General features: G+C 58.0%; 1 protein-coding gene across 1 annotated transcript; it reads right to left on the bottom strand.

Annotated features, from left to right (window-relative positions):
- Window positions 1–5,144: 5,144 nt before the first annotated feature.
- On the bottom strand, window positions 5,145–13,858 carry FGD2 (FYVE, RhoGEF and PH domain containing 2). The gene is made up of 16 exons (XM_010584784.1): window positions 13,709–13,858; window positions 11,319–11,502; window positions 10,573–10,653; window positions 9,907–10,055; window positions 9,340–9,496; window positions 9,076–9,214; window positions 8,455–8,513; window positions 7,914–8,060; window positions 7,413–7,505; window positions 7,027–7,106; window positions 6,918–6,948; window positions 6,718–6,810; window positions 6,368–6,493; window positions 6,020–6,166; window positions 5,460–5,603; window positions 5,145–5,375 (listed from the first exon to the last, which is right to left on the bottom strand). Exons 1-16 carry the CDS (start codon window positions 13,771–13,773, stop codon window positions 5,145–5,147), a joined length of 1,926 nt encoding a protein of 641 aa, XP_010583086.1. The 5' UTR covers window positions 13,774–13,858.
- Between the last annotated feature and the right edge of the window lie 687 nt (window positions 13,859–14,545).

Raw genomic sequence — 14,545 nt, 5'->3', positions numbered from 1 at the left:
GGGGTGCTGCTAATTAAATGTATTTCTTAATTAACAAGATCACAGAGAAGGCCTGCCAGCCCGGCTTGGCTTTCAATCACAGCTGACAGAGGCAGCTGCGGCCGCCGAGGCACCGCGTGGCCTGAGGTATGACAAGCTTCCCAGTGCTCAGCTCTGCCCCGTGGCCGCCTCCGCTGCTCTCCCACTCCCAGAGCCCATTTCCCTGTGCAGCAGCAGTGTGAGGATGAGGAGGGCTCGTGCCCGGCATCATCCAGTCCTAGGTGAGATGAGCGGGGCAGCCTCAGCCCCTGGCTGCTGCAGCCCTGGGGTGCAGCGAGCGTGTTGGTGCTCAGCACAGGGCTGGGCCACCCCCTGCTCCTGCCCGTGACTCAGGGCTGCTTCACATACCCCCCCGTCCCTCCCCGCCACCTGAGCCCTGACCGAACCTGGCTATTAATATTAATAATAACCCCCCACAGCTGCTATTCACCGACCTCAAAGCACAACCTGAAGTAACCCTGTTCCCTAGATGGGGAAATCTCCACTCCCCACCGGATGGGGAAACTGAGGCACGGGAACTGGGGCAGGAGCAGTGCCAGGAGCTTTCCCTGCTCTCCCATAGGGCCTGGCCTGGAAGATGGGGCAGCAAAACCACGGGGAGGTCCCCACAGCCCGATTGTAACCCATGGATGGGTGAGACAGAGTGGGTGGAGAGGGTTTTCCTGGTTGGGGAAAAAAAAAAAAGGAGAAAAAAAAAATAGAAATAAATAAAAGAGCCCATTCTGCCCCCCAGCCTGAGCTCTGCCTCATGGCGATGGGCTGATATCCCTGTGGGAAGCGGGGGGCTGAGCTCTCCGGAGGGATTTCGCGCGTCCTCGTCCGCCGGCGCGGGCAGGCGATGGTGCTGGGGCTTCTCCCTGGCTTTGGCAGTCTGGTCATGTCCTGCCGGGGAGAGCAGCAGGACTGAGTCACGTTCCAGCGGCAGCAGTGACTCACGGCCGCCCCAGCCTCCCAGGGAGCAGCCGGCACATTGCAGAGATTCCTGGATGGAGGCAGGAAAATAAAATTAAATAATAACAACTGCCAGCCCCCCCCCCCCCCCCCCTTCCTTCCCCCAGCCTCCTGCAACACAGGCGCAAACAGCAAATTCCTGCGCCACCGGGAAACACCTCCTGCCTCGCCAGACGCTGAGATGCACGACCTCGTTCTCAATTGCATGAAACACCCTTTGCCAGCAGCCTGCGGGGCCCCCCAAAAAGGAGGTGGAAGCTGCACACACAGCCCTCAAAGCTCCCCCAAGCCTGGGGACAACCTGGCAGCGAGGTCCTTCCAGTACAATGCAAAGTGGGGGGTGCAGCTGGGTGGATCCTGGGGTCCCCCTCCTACTTTGCATTGCTCCCTGGTGGGCTTGGGGGGGATGCAGAGCAGGATGGGGGTACCCCAGCCCTAAGGTTGCGTGATCCTGGCTGTGGGGTTTTTTTTGGCAGGGGGAGCATCACAGATGTTTTGCATCATTTAGCATCATCTCCCATCCTTAAATCCCCGCCCCCCCCGGGGGGGATGCCCCCAGCCTTGGGGGAGCTGGGGGTCCCATGTGTCCCTGCAGCCCCAGGCATGGCAGGGAGGGATGCACCAGAGTGGGGCTCCGCCACGGCTGCCTTCAGTCTCAGCATATCTATTATTTAAAGCGCTCGGCGGGAGCGGTGGAAACCCCCATGGGCTGCGGAGGCTGCGCGGCGGGGAGAGGCCATGCTGCTGCTGCTGCTGCAGCTCCGGCCTGCGCAGCCCCAGCACCGCGGCGCTGCGGCGAGAGCGATGCTGCTGGAACGGCTGCACGCTCAGCATCATCGAGCAGAGCCCCTATGGGTCCCAGCTCCTATAGGGCAAGGCGCAGGGAAACACACCTGTGGAGCCCGACACCTATAGGACCCAATAACTATAGAGCAAAAGCCCCCGCTGCGGAGGGCTGGCCCCTACGGAACCCAGCTCCTATACAACCCAACCCCAGGCGTTATAGAGCAAGAGCTACTGCCCCAGCGATGCAGTCTCCTGGAGACAAGCCCCTATAGAGGAGGAAACCCCATCTCACATCGCAGAGTGCAACCCCTATAGGGACCTGCAATTAGCAAGCAAGAGAATATGCCCGATAGAGCAGTCCCTATAGAGGGGACCCTGTAGAGAAACCCACTATAGAGCCTATCCCTGTAAAACAAGAGCCCCCACCCCACAGAGCAGCCCTGCAGACTGGGGGCATGGGGTTTTATAGGGCCCATATGGGGCCAATCCCACCCCACACCTGGGGCGACATATGGAAGAACCAGCCCCGGGACCTGCTGAGCCCCTTCGTGGGGAGCAGGGGGAGACTGCACCACACAGAGCCCTGCAGCAGGGCACAGGGGGGACCACAATGCCCCCCCGACTTCTCCGTGTCCCTGCCGGCCAACTCTCCGCTTGCCCCATGCCCTCGAACCTCTCTGCATCCCCTTTCCTGCAGTGCGGATGGGGGTGCGGTACCCAGCCGGGGTTGGGATGAGTATGGGACAACGAAGGCTCTGCAAAGCGGCGGCTGCACCGGCGCTTGTTCTCCTTTGCTGCGGCCTGGGTTTTCTCAATGAGGGGTGGCCCGGCCCCCAGCATCGCTGCGGCACGTGGGTTTCACAATGTATTTTGGTCAGTGCTTACAAGAAGAGGTGGCGGGGAGGGCTGCGGTGGGGGGATTCCAGTAAATGGCCTTCAAGCCTTCCTCATTCTTGAGAATAGGAAACTACATGACTTCTCCACAGGGTTTCGCTTTCTGCGTGGGGAGGCAAGAGGCCAAACTGCTCCGCTTGACCATCGCTGTGATGCAGCCAGGGGATCAAAAACACACAGGAAGGGAAAAATTCATCAGCGCGTTTGCTGCATGTTTTGGGTGCAAAAATATCTTTTTTTTTCCTAGGAAAGCACAGTGGGGGAATCACAACCCCCACCCATTAATTAGGTCTCCCACCAGCCTGTTTCAATGATGCTCAGGGCAGCTGAGTGATGCTGTCTCCCAGCCAGCCGTCTTTGGGGACAGCATGATGCCGAGGCCGTGGCAGTAACCTGCCCCGGTGCCCCATCACTCCCTCCATCCCTTGGCCACCTCTCTTCCCTGGCAGCCCCTTTCCCACAGCACACATGGATGCTGCAGCGGGGCAGTGGTCCCCAAGGGCAGCTGGGGGGGCTGAGAGGGGAGTAGGTAGGAGCTGGTAAAAATAGCACCCAGGTGCCCTCTGCCCCAGAAGCGATTTCTCGTTTGGTAAACAGGAAATCTATTCTTAGGCCCATTCATGAGCCGCGGGCTGACAGCAGCTTCCCAGTCTGGGCTTGTTTTGTTCCTCACTGACACAGGGGTGACGCTGAGGCGCAAGGCCACCACGCAGAACCTTCCAGCCCTGCGGGCTTTCCTTTGCTCACTCTTTTCCCCCTGGCAGCACCCTGTGCTCCTCAGCTTTTCCAGGGTGCTGGGGTTTCCCCTTTACACGAGGCAATGGTGGGAGTCGAGGGCAGTTTTAGGGTGTCTCTGCAAACCCTCGTGCTGTTTGCTTCTGGGCCCGGCCCCATGCTGGGTGCACCCCAAGGGGCAATTGCTTTGGCAGAGCTCTGCCCCCAACATCTATCTCCTCTCCCCCTTCCTTGATGGTATTGCTTTAGTTGGAGGAGATAAAGCCACCACAGTTTGCCCTTTCCTGGGATGAGCTGAGCTGGGTAGATCTGAGGAAGGAGGATGATGCTCACAGCTTTCTCCTGGCTCCCCAAAGTCCCCCAGAGTAGTGATGGCTGTGGTTCATCTTTGGTCCCCATCCTTTCCTCAAGCATTGTCCCCATTTGCATTATCTGGCTCCAACTCGCTTCCCTTCCCGCTCTCCATGGATCTGTTTAGCCTGTGATGCCCTTGCGTTCTGCCCAAGGCTGCTGTGCTTTTGGCTGGTGGGCTGGAGGTGCTGCCTGATCCAGGTGCAGGCAGCAATCTCTGCCTGCTAGGGACAGCCTTCCCTGCCCGCCAGGGATAGTGGGCTCCCCCACTATCCCAGTGGCCCAGTGGGAGCCCCAGTGGGCTCCCTGCATGGGGCTCCCACATCCCATTTCAGCCTCTCGCAGGCTCAGAAGTGGCAATTCCTGCCTGGGCAACATTTCTGGGGAGGTAAAGAGGGTGTGGAGAGAAAAACGTGGGGCTGCAGCCTACAGCACTGTGTGAAACGACCAGGGGTGCTCGTTATGCTGATGATGGAGAGGGGAATTCCCCCACGTCTCCCCAGCATCACTGCCCTGCACCAGCGTGGCAGCACCACCTGTGTGGTCCCAGCCTTGTCCCAGGGTCTTTCCCCACCAGGAAAGAGTGACCGAGAGAGGTACAAGGGTGGAAGGTGCTTGTGGGCAGGATGGGGTGCAGGGAAAATCTGGCATGGGCAGGAGTGCAGGCTGGCATGGGGACACAGGCTGGGGGTGTCTGTGGTTAAGGGGTACCCCCACACCATGGGATTGCACCAGTGTGAGGCCAGGAGTGGTGACAGGCTGTGAGAGGGACACCCTAAATCCAGCACTAGGGTCCCTGAGCCAAGTGAGGGTGAGCTACAAAGCTGCGTCTCTGCAGGGTGTCAGATCCAGGCCCGTTACAGATAAGGTGGGGGCCCCGGCGACAATTCCACAGGCCACTCTCGAAAATACACCCCCCAAAAAAGCCCTTTGGACTGCACACGGAGGGCTGCAGGTAGGATTTATAACAGCAGTCCCAATTCCAGAGATGCTTTCACAAAACTGGGCATCCCCCCTGCACCATCCACTGCTGGGGCCAGGCTCGGAGAAAGGCTGAGGCATTGCTGCCCTCGGGCGGCAGCCGGCGGGACGACACAGCGGGCCGGGGCCAGGCTGCCTGCAGGGGCGCAGGCTCCCCAAAACCCTCTGGCTCCCTCCACCTCACGGCTCAGGTACTCCCATCGTCTCTGTCCAGTGCGGAGAGCAAGGAGGGAGGGGAAGGGGGATCCGGCTTGTCCGTCTGGTGGCAAACGTGCCCCCACCTTACCCTTTTCGTGACAAAAAAAACCAAAACGCAGAGAGGTCAGGGATCTGCCTGAAGCCAGCCACGAGCAGGATGGGTAGGGGGAGGTTTGACCCACCAGGCAGCCCAGGAGGTGGGGATGGCCTCATTCTGCTTCGTCGCTGGAGTCCATATCCTCGCCCTCCTCCAGGTGTGTGATCCCCGCAGCGGAGCGCGCCATGGTCCTCATCCAGCGCTGCTTCAGCTCCTCGGTGTCAGCCACAAAGGTGTAGACCTGCCGGGACTGCACCAGCTGGAAGAGGTGGCGGGAGTCGCCCTGCGGCAGGTCCCTCACCTGGTAGCCCAGCAGCGGGATGGAGGTGTGGGCTCGGACGTCCTGTCAAGAGTTGAGAGAGCGGTGGGAGGCAGGGGATGGGCGCACCGGGATGTCCCTTGCAGATGGAGCCAAGCCCGGCCTTACCTGGGGTGCCGCGTAGATGTACAGCACAAGGGGATCATCCTGCGGGATCACAAACCAGCCCCGTGTGCCCCCCTTGCCGTTCTTGTCCAGCAGCTGCAGGGAACTGCACAACAAACTCTTGCCCGATACCTCTGCCGCTCCTTTCTGCCAAAAAAGACCCCGAACAAATCCCTAAACGCTCAAGGTGGGAGGCAGAAAGGGCACTGAGCTAAGGTCATTTTCTGGGGAATTCCCTGCCTGCTCCACAAACCCCCCCAAATCAGGGCAGGCAAGGGGCAGTCCCGGCTGTGAGGGTCCTGCTGAGATCCCATGGTGGAAGGAAACCCGGATGCCTGGTCCCAAGGCTCAGACCACGAGGGAGTGACCTTAGCACATCCACCAGCCTCGCAATTAGCAGCCACCCTCTGACTGCTGCAGGTACAACTCCCATCCCTTCTGCTGCAGGCACATGGCTGGGCTGTGACAGTCAGTCTGGGGACCAGGGTGAGTGGCAGAGCTCAGAGGAAGAGGGACAGAGGAGCAAGGCATGGGGAGGACAGGCAGAGAGGGGCAGAGCTCACCTCCAGGATGCCTTTGTGCTTCCCCTCCCGGTCCTCAAGCACCAAGTGGCCTGTCAGGAAGACGTAACATTCCTGGCACACACGGTTCAGGCGGTTCCCGTCATACTGTAGCTCAGCCTTGTAGTCAGAGCAGCGAGCACACACCACCTACAACCACCAGGCAGGGACACTGGTGAGACTGGGGCAGGGCTGGGGGATCCCAGGGGCAACTGCAAGAGGAGCTGAGGGGCAGGAGCAGCCCTGAGCCCAGGGAAAGGGGTAGAAGGTGTAGGAGAGGTGCGCTCCTGCCCCAGCGGCCACCTGAGCAGGCCAGAAGGGAGGGAAGAGAGGGGGGACAGGGCAACTCACATATCCACAAGCTCGACAATGGTGTCTCCGGCGCATGATAGCATTGAAGGGCTCCTTGCAGCGCATGCACATGGTCACCAGGTTGTCCCGTACCCACTGTGGAGCTCGGCGGCCCAGCTCCTCTGTCTGGGGGTGTGAGACTGCATTGCTGGGGCTGGCTGGCCATGGTCTGGGTGGTCTCAGCCCCTCTGCTCTCACACCTTCCCCTCCTCAGCCCTTCTCCCCATCCATAGCCTCCCCCCAGCTCTGTTTAGCTAGGGAAACTGAAGCACAGCAAGGTGGGCTCTCCTGAGCTGCTACTCAGGGGGGTGCTGGAGGCAGGCAAGGCATGGAGAGGGCAGGAGGGTTACCTTCAATGCAGGGGTGCCTGTCTCCAGCCCATGTGCTGCTGTCTTAAAGGTCTCACTCCTCTTCTCCTTCCTGTCAATGGCATCTTGGAAGGCCTAGAGGGGAAGGCAGGGCTGGAGGGGCAGTCGGGGGGGGCTGCCCCTGACACAGGGCATCCACCTGGGGGGAGTGAGATGTGCCACCTCTCCCAGCACTGTGGTACCTTGATCCAGGCGTTCATTTCCTCCCCAGACCTGGGTACAAAAAGGGAGATGGATAAGCCACTGTCCCTCCTCCCCGAGGGTCTGCAGGACTGTCACCCTTCCCCTTACCTGGCTTGCAGTTCCAGCGTCCGCTGCTTTCCCGAGACCAGGAACGTGTGAGGGAACTGCGTGTCGTTCAGCTCCCGCACCTGAGAAAGACCGAAGAAAGGATGTGGAGCAGCTGAACCTACCTGCAGCACACAGGGACCCTCCTCCATGATGTGGGGGACAGGGACTTCCCTCAGGCACAAGGCCTTCAGCCCCTCAAATCCTATGTGCACAAGATGACACTGCTATTTCACAGGATCAGAGCATATCAACCAGTCCTCCCCACCCCTGGCTCCAGCTCCTCCCTCCTTTCTGAGGAAGAAGCAGCCACACTACACCCCAAAGCGGGGTGCACTTTGGAGGAACCAGGGTCTGGGAGAAGCACAAAGACAAGGTGCCTGTCTGACCTTCATGCTGTCCACGTTGATGCGGAGGTGGACCTGGAACTCAGCACCCACGTGGATGACCTTGGGTACGCAGTACAGCAGCATGTTGTTGAACTGCGCAGCGGGGGAAGAGGGCTGGTTGGTGCCCAGCACCTGCATGCTCAGAGCTGGGGGCTTCCCTGGGATCAAGGGTCCTTCACCCCCCTGGGGCTGAGCTGGTCCTTGGGAAGAATCCACCCTAAAAAGTGACTGCTTCTGCCCCAGCCCTCTCCCACCCTACAAAGGCAAAGTGCTCTAGGAACACGGCATTTCCCAAGGGATGCCGTGCCCAGGGGATCAGCAGGTTCCCAACCACGTCCTATACAGGGTGCCCCACACCAGGCAGGTCAAACCTCCCAGCTCTGAATTCATCACCTCTGTGTAGAGATGAACCAGCAACACCCCAGCCAGGCTGTGCTGCCCCTCTCCCCACTCCCATCTTATCTGCTCCCTGGCCCTTCCCCTAGGCATCCCAGCTCCCACCAGGAACAGGTACTTCTCCGATGTGCTGTTGTTGCGGGTGGAGATTTTTTGGATCGGCCCCTCCTTGATCAGCTCATTGGAGGGGTCCACAATGTCATCCTCGAGGCCCAGCCGCTGATAGACCACCCAGAGGTTCTGCAGCCGTTCCTAGGGGAGGCAGAGCGACCTGTTTCTGTGGGGAGCTGAGCAGCCACAACCTTGTCTCCCCTGGGTCCCCTTCAACCCCAGCTCCCAGACCAGCTGCTGAGTACTGGGAGAGGTGGCACAGTTCTCTCACCCCAGACTGATCTCCGAGAGCAGCTTGCAGCCTTGAACAGCCGGTCACATCACGGCTGTTGTAGACATGACTTCCCCAGATTCAGGGTGACAGGGTTAGGCATCAAGAGCAGGGTCTAACCTCCTCTACTGAACCCACAGCGCTCCTGTCCCGTTCAGGGCAGGGCTGTGCTCCACTGAGTTGCAAAGCATGAGGCCATGAGGAAATCTGGCAAATCACCATGCAGTGAGCCGCAAAGCACTGCCAGCTGGGACAGGCACTCACCATCTCGGCAATAGCTGCGTTTGAGTGCTTAGCCACCATAAAAATCATCTCCAGTGCCTCTGCAACGAGAAGAGAAAGGGAGGAGGATAAACACTTGCTAGGGAGCTGTGAGAGAAAACTCCTGGGTCTCTCCCTCACGGGCGGGAGACACGCGTGTGGCAGCTGCTGCCCTCCCCTGGACACAACCTGAATGGCCCTGAAACACTGCACCAGCGTCTGGGTCCGGCCAGACTGTGCGGGGTAGCGTGCTCGGGTCCTGGGGGGATGGATAGCCGACTCGTTTATCACTCCATCCCAGCAGGACTGGGAATTGCTGTCATCCGTAGGGGTCTGATAGCTCGCCCAACCACTGCAGGTCTCCCTGGGGGATGCTCGGGAGGGATCATCTTTATCCTGAAACACCACCCACCTTCCCCACTGACCTCCATAGACCCTAAAAGGGCAGATTAATCCCTCTCCCTGCTAGAAAAGGGTTAGACAGAGAAGTTTATCTACGGGCATAGGGCAGCTGGTGAGAGAATCCGGGTATCCTGATGCCTGTGTACATCAGGGGTTGTTATTTCCCCTACAAACCCACCCTGTCACTCCCCACAGCGGGGAAAGCCGGATGGAAGCCCTTACTCTCTGCATCGTCCCGGTCTGGGGACTCAGGGGGTAGTTTTCGGACATAATCTTTCAGGAGGAGTTCGTAGCGCGGGATCCTCTGCACAGGTTCCAGCATGTGGTGCTGCAGCGTTAGATTAGCACAGGCTTTCTTCTTCTGGGGAGAGACAACACACATGGAGAAACAGTGACCAAGGCAGCTCCTGCCCTCTGCTGCTTCCCCCTTGCAGAGAGACTTTGGGGAGCACTGCTGTGGTCCCCCACTGTGCCATGGCCCATTACCTGGATGTCAGCAATGAGATCCTGGAAGGGTGGTGATTTCTCCGACCAGACAGTGATAAGCTCCACAGCCTTGTCGAAGTTCTTCACGTATTCACCATACATCTTGAGGAATGGTGCAAGCTTCTGGATCACATCCCCGATCCGTGGGTTGCAGCTCCTGCAGGAAGGAACCACAGACCAGCAGCTTCCTCAGTCCAGCGGGGCAGGCAGCGAGTGAGAGATGAAGCGAAGGGGCGGCTTGTGCATGGTGGAGGATAGAGGTTTTTACTGCTGCGACCTGCTACGTCCCCATACAACTTCTTGCTCTCCAGAATGGGAATGTCTCCAGCCTGCAGCCATCCTGGGCTATTCATGCCTGGGCACACCCCTAAACCACCTGAGATGTCACCCCCCTTTTCCAAAGTACCCTGGTCTGGGTTGGAGTGTTTTAAGGAAGTGCTTTCCAGCACAAAGACATTTGGAGCAAAATAGGCTGAGCTCTGGTGCTGGTGGAAGACCAAATTCATCACTGCTCCCCCATTGTGGCAAAGCAACCCAGGTGCCTAGCCCACCCTTCTGGCAGCTCACCAATCCTCCATACGCTTCTGCAGCTCTGGCAGGAAGAACTTGGCGTGGAACTGGTAGATGGAGGAGATGTTGGAGAAGATCATTTTCACCACCTCCTCTGGGACCGTCTTCCCATTTTTGGCTTCTTTCATCAGCTCTGTATAGAATACCTGGAAGAAAGAAGGGGTGAATAAAAAGGGTCAGGAGGAGGCTTGAGGATCCCATTCCTTCTCTAAGACTGGCACATCGTGCAGTGAAAATGCCTGACTCTGTGCAGAAGGGAAATCCCAGGCCCCAAGAGAGAAGCAGGGGGGATGGTAGGCTTTGCTGGGATAAAGGTGCTCCCTGGAGGTGTGGGGTGTAGGAAAGGCAAAGGCCAGACCCATTCTCTGGCCATGAAGACCAGCAACCCGGCGTGGCTCTCATCTATACAGCTTCATTCTCTCCAAAATCTCTAGTAAACAGTTCCTGGCTTGTGCATACCCTGAACTGAGCCTGGGCACTGCCACAGGGTCCAAGCCCTGCCGAGGAGCACATGAAAATCGGTGAGTGTGGGGCTGCACCAAGGTCCTGCCTGCTTTGTCAGCGTGAAGTGGCATGAAGTAGCCAAGCTATGCTGGTGGGGGCAGACGGCCGCAGGGCTATTGCTTCCCAGACTTGTGTGGGCCTCTCTGCTCTCCAGCTCACCTGGTCAAGAAGGTGGAGGCGGTTGACATAAGCCTGCTCTGTCTCCAGCAGCTCCAGAGCGATTTTCTTCTCCGCTGGTTCCTGCATGGGCAGAAGGGCTCAATCTCGTGGGCAGAGATGCGACCCCCCACTGGCCTGAGGGGATTCAGCTCTGTTCCCCAGTGTTCACAGACCACGGCCCAGCATCAAACTGGACCTCAGTCATCTGAGGGCAAGGGAAGGACCTCTACAAAGCATGCGGTGAAAACAAGGGTGAAAACAAAGCTGTCGGGAAGCCTGGCTCATGTCTTCCTGGGTCACACCTTTCTATGTGCCTCCTGGAGCAATACACGGCTAGTGATGCCGAGGAGTGGTGCAGGGTGGGGTGGGTTAACCCCATGGTCTACAGTTGCATCTTGGAATTGAATGCAGTCCTGCAGAAATGTGCCTGCAGTCAGCAAAGGGCAGCACAGCCCTGGGGATGCCCTGGGACGGACACGGCTGGGCCCACCTGTGCATTTGATGCCCACGGCGTAGTTATATCAGAGCTGGAAGAGACAAACTCTGCTTGGATCTACCTGATTATGGGGAATTTGTGCCCAAAGCACCAGGGAAGGGGCCACTTTGCTGTCAACCTACGCACCAGCCCTTGCATGGCAGTGACTTGCTCAGGGCCAGCAGAGACCTCAGCTCTGGTCCAGCCCATGCAACTACCTGCCTGAGCATGGGCACATGCCGGTCTCGCCTGAGCCACCTCCAGAGCTTACCTTGCTGCCAAGCTCGAGGCCTGGGTCCTGCTGCCTCCTCCAGTTGTCCTCCCTGATCTTGTGTCGGAAAGAACGGAGGCATTTGAAGCTCAGCCCCCGCTGACCCTGCTGCTCCTCCTCCTCCTCCTTGTCCTCTTCCTCTGCTTGGTGCCTGGCAGCCATCTGGGAGAGGCTCTGGCCCCGGCTGGTGGGGGACACTGGAAGCTGTTGGGGCTGGCTGGCTGCAGGAGTAGTCTGGCCGTACAGAGGCTGCTTGTCCCTCCACGGAAATTTGCTGGCCCTGCCATGGAGGAGTCAGAGTGATCAGCTCACCCATTCCCCCAGCACAGCACAGCCCACTCAGGCCCAGGTTAAAGCCACCATCCTCGAGTGAAGGCGATAAGACAGAGCAGCACCCCAGCGCTGATGCTCCTTTGCTCCGCTACAACCCTGCTGATACAAACCAGGGTCTGAAAGCCCATACATCCTCCAAGGGGGCCAGGATCCAGCCCTTCTTCTCTCAGTGCATCCTGCCGATGTGGTCAGTCTCCATCCTGCTCTAGAAAAGCATGACTGCTGTTTATCCCACCCACAGCCATTTATTTCCTGAAGTATAGCTCTGCTCTTTGCGGTGCTGGCACAGCTCTGGCTTTCTGCCTGTGGCCACCAGGGAGCCAAAGCGGGAAGTCAGCAGCCTTGGGCACGAGGCTTTAAAAGCCAAATAGTCAAGAGGTGTCAGCCAAGAGGAGAGCTTGTGTAGGTGGTTTTGCAGAGGGGTAGTTTTCTGGTGGTTTTCTCTCTTCCCTTTTCTGGCAGAGACAAGGAAAACAGGTCCAGAGCAGCCATGGGGGAGAAACCTCACAGAGCACAGGCCTTTAAGATGACAACAGTGAGTTGTCTGTCATACAACAGCTGGTTTGTGTAGTAAATCGCTCAGGGCAGAAACTGGAAAGACATCCACTCGTGGCCTGCAGACAGGAGTGGGATGAGGAGGAGGGGAAAACCAGGATGAAACTGGACATAAAACTGCACAGTTAAGGATAGGAGATGACTTGAGGGGCAGACACTCATCTGAAGAGGATGATGGGTCCATCCCCATGCTGATGAGCATGTGTCTGTGAGCTCGGGAGTCCATTCGCAGCCATGCATGCATCTGCCTGGTCCATGGGGGCTGGCATAACCCTTCATGTGACAGAGAGGCTTTATCTGTCCCTTCTGGTGCCTCCCAGACCTGTGCCAGCCTAAACCCACTGCTGAGATCCGACAGGGAACTTCTCTCTTTCTATTTGCACTGACTTGGGCTAAACTGTTTTCTGTTCCAGAAAACTCATTTCCAGGTTCCCCAGCTTCCTCCAAAAGTCATAAGTTACTTTTATTTCCTCTAAATCAAACTCACGCTTCACAATAAATGACAAACACACTGCAGCAGTGAAATGGAGGCAGATCAAATGCTGCAAATGGTTCCAATGCAACAACATCACAGGCCAAATTTTGACTGTGGCACCATGGGGACAACCACACTGCTCTGGAGCCATCCAGAGCACAAAGCCCGGAGCAAAGCACGCAGTGGAGATGCAGGCGAAGTTCCCAGAGCAGAAGGAAATCTCGTGCCTGACCATCTTTAGGAAGTGCTGCAAAACTCATCTGCCCAACCACCCAGCCTCATTAAGGCTCACTGAGAGCACCCCACTGATACAAGGGAAGGCAAGATTCAGTATCCCGATTCAACAGATAGGGAATCTGAGGCACAGACACAACGATGACTCACCCCAAACCTCGGAATTACTTCTACACTGGGGGCAAGGCAGATCCCCTTGCTCTGACCCTGGCACATGCTGTCTGAGGGTGCTAGCTCACACTCCAAGTGAAGGCACTGGTTTATGGGGCTGCTATGCAGCCCAGAAGGAACTTGCTCTCTCCCTTAACATGATATTTTCTCTTCCCTTTCCTAGGAGCCACATCACTGCAAATAACTGGATAGTCTGAGGCTGGTGTCTGAGGCTCAGATCCTTCCAGAGGCTCAAGCAGTTAATTCCCAGCAATGACCCCTGCCTACATAATTGCAAACCAAAATCCTTTTTCCCAGCAGCAGGGGAAAAAACATTCATCAGCCAGGCTGACTGCAAAGGTGCTGAGTGCGGAGGGAACAAGCATGCCACAACCTAACCCTGGGCCAGGGACAGAAACCTCCAGCAAAGTCAGTCACATCCCACTGAGGTTTTCAGACTTCTGTCCATGACCCGCAGCAGGAGGAAGACACTGGGGCAGATCCGAGTGCTAAAGAATAGCAGATCACCTAATCAGCTTCTCCACAGTCTCCAAACCACCTCCATGGTGGGTTTCCTCCCTTCAAAACCCACACCACGTGGAGCCCCAATGCACCCGCAGTGCCCAGGAGCCTCCCTCCTTACCATTGCTCTTCGAACACAGCCACCAGGTTCAACACACTCCGTTGATTATCAGCCTCTCCCTCCATGGCACTGGCTGCACCGGCTGGGAGCAGGTCCAGGGTGTAAAGGAGCTGCAGGGGCAGCTGCTGATGGCTGCTGCTCCCTTCTTCTCTCCCCCTCTCTGCTTTGAAGTGTTTCTGGGACCCAGGATGTTGTTTGGGGATGAGGATTTGCACAATGCAAAGACCATCTGCTGTCCTTTCTGTGGTAGCAGAGCTTGACTCTGGGTTGGCCTCAGAAGGAAAAGGAAAGAGGAAGCGAGTCTGGTTGCAAGTAGGAGAAACACTGAGAAAACACTGGGAATTTGTTCAGTTTGGGGGGGACCTTGCCCTGTGCCCCAAACTAGCGGCATAACCAAGCCCAGAGCAGCAGCAGGGCCAGTGCAAGGGTACAAGCTGGGCAGGAGGCCTGACCTGCTCAATGGGGTGTGCTGTGTCCCACCATGCATTGGAGCCCGATGTGCCCCTCACGGGCTGTGTGTGAGCCTGAAACAATCCTGCTGCTACTAGGGGCCATGAATAGGCAGGAGGGGACCTGCTGTGAGGGATGGGAACGGGTGAAAGGCTTGCTAGCACTGCAGGCTCCCCTCGTGTGTGTCCAGCTGGAGCCAACCCTCTGAGGAGAGCCCAGGGGAAAACAAAGCGCAAGGCACGACCCCACCACGCCACATCTCCCCCTGTGCCCCACGGCCTCGCTGACTCCCCCCCTTCCCTGTCACGGCCCTCGGCGGCTGCCCTGTCATGGCCGCCCCGTCCCCTCCCTCACACCGTAGCTCTATCCCCCCTCCCGCCCTTCACA

The sequence above is a fragment of the Haliaeetus leucocephalus genome, unplaced genomic scaffold (assembly GCF_000737465.1).
Source record: "Haliaeetus leucocephalus isolate CR32 unplaced genomic scaffold, Haliaeetus_leucocephalus-4.0 Scaffold1000, whole genome shotgun sequence".
NCBI classification, from domain to species: Eukaryota; Metazoa; Chordata; class Aves; order Accipitriformes; family Accipitridae; genus Haliaeetus; species Haliaeetus leucocephalus.
The sequence above is the reverse complement of the archived record's forward strand: the minus strand, read 5'-3'. Positions and strand labels throughout refer to the sequence as shown.

Coding starts and splice junctions, on each gene's coding strand:
- FGD2 (XM_010584784.1), bottom strand. CDS start 13,773: ATGGAGGGAGAGGCTGATAATCAACGGAGTGTGTTGAACCTGGTGGCT. Junction 7,506..7,913: donor CGGAGAAGTACCTGTTCCTG/GTGGGAGCTGGG, acceptor CCCGCTGCGCAG/TTCAACAACATGCTGCTGTA. Junction 6,494..6,717: donor CAGGCACCCCTGCATTGAAG/GTAACCCTCCTG, acceptor TCACACCCCCAG/ACAGAGGAGCTGGGCCGCCG.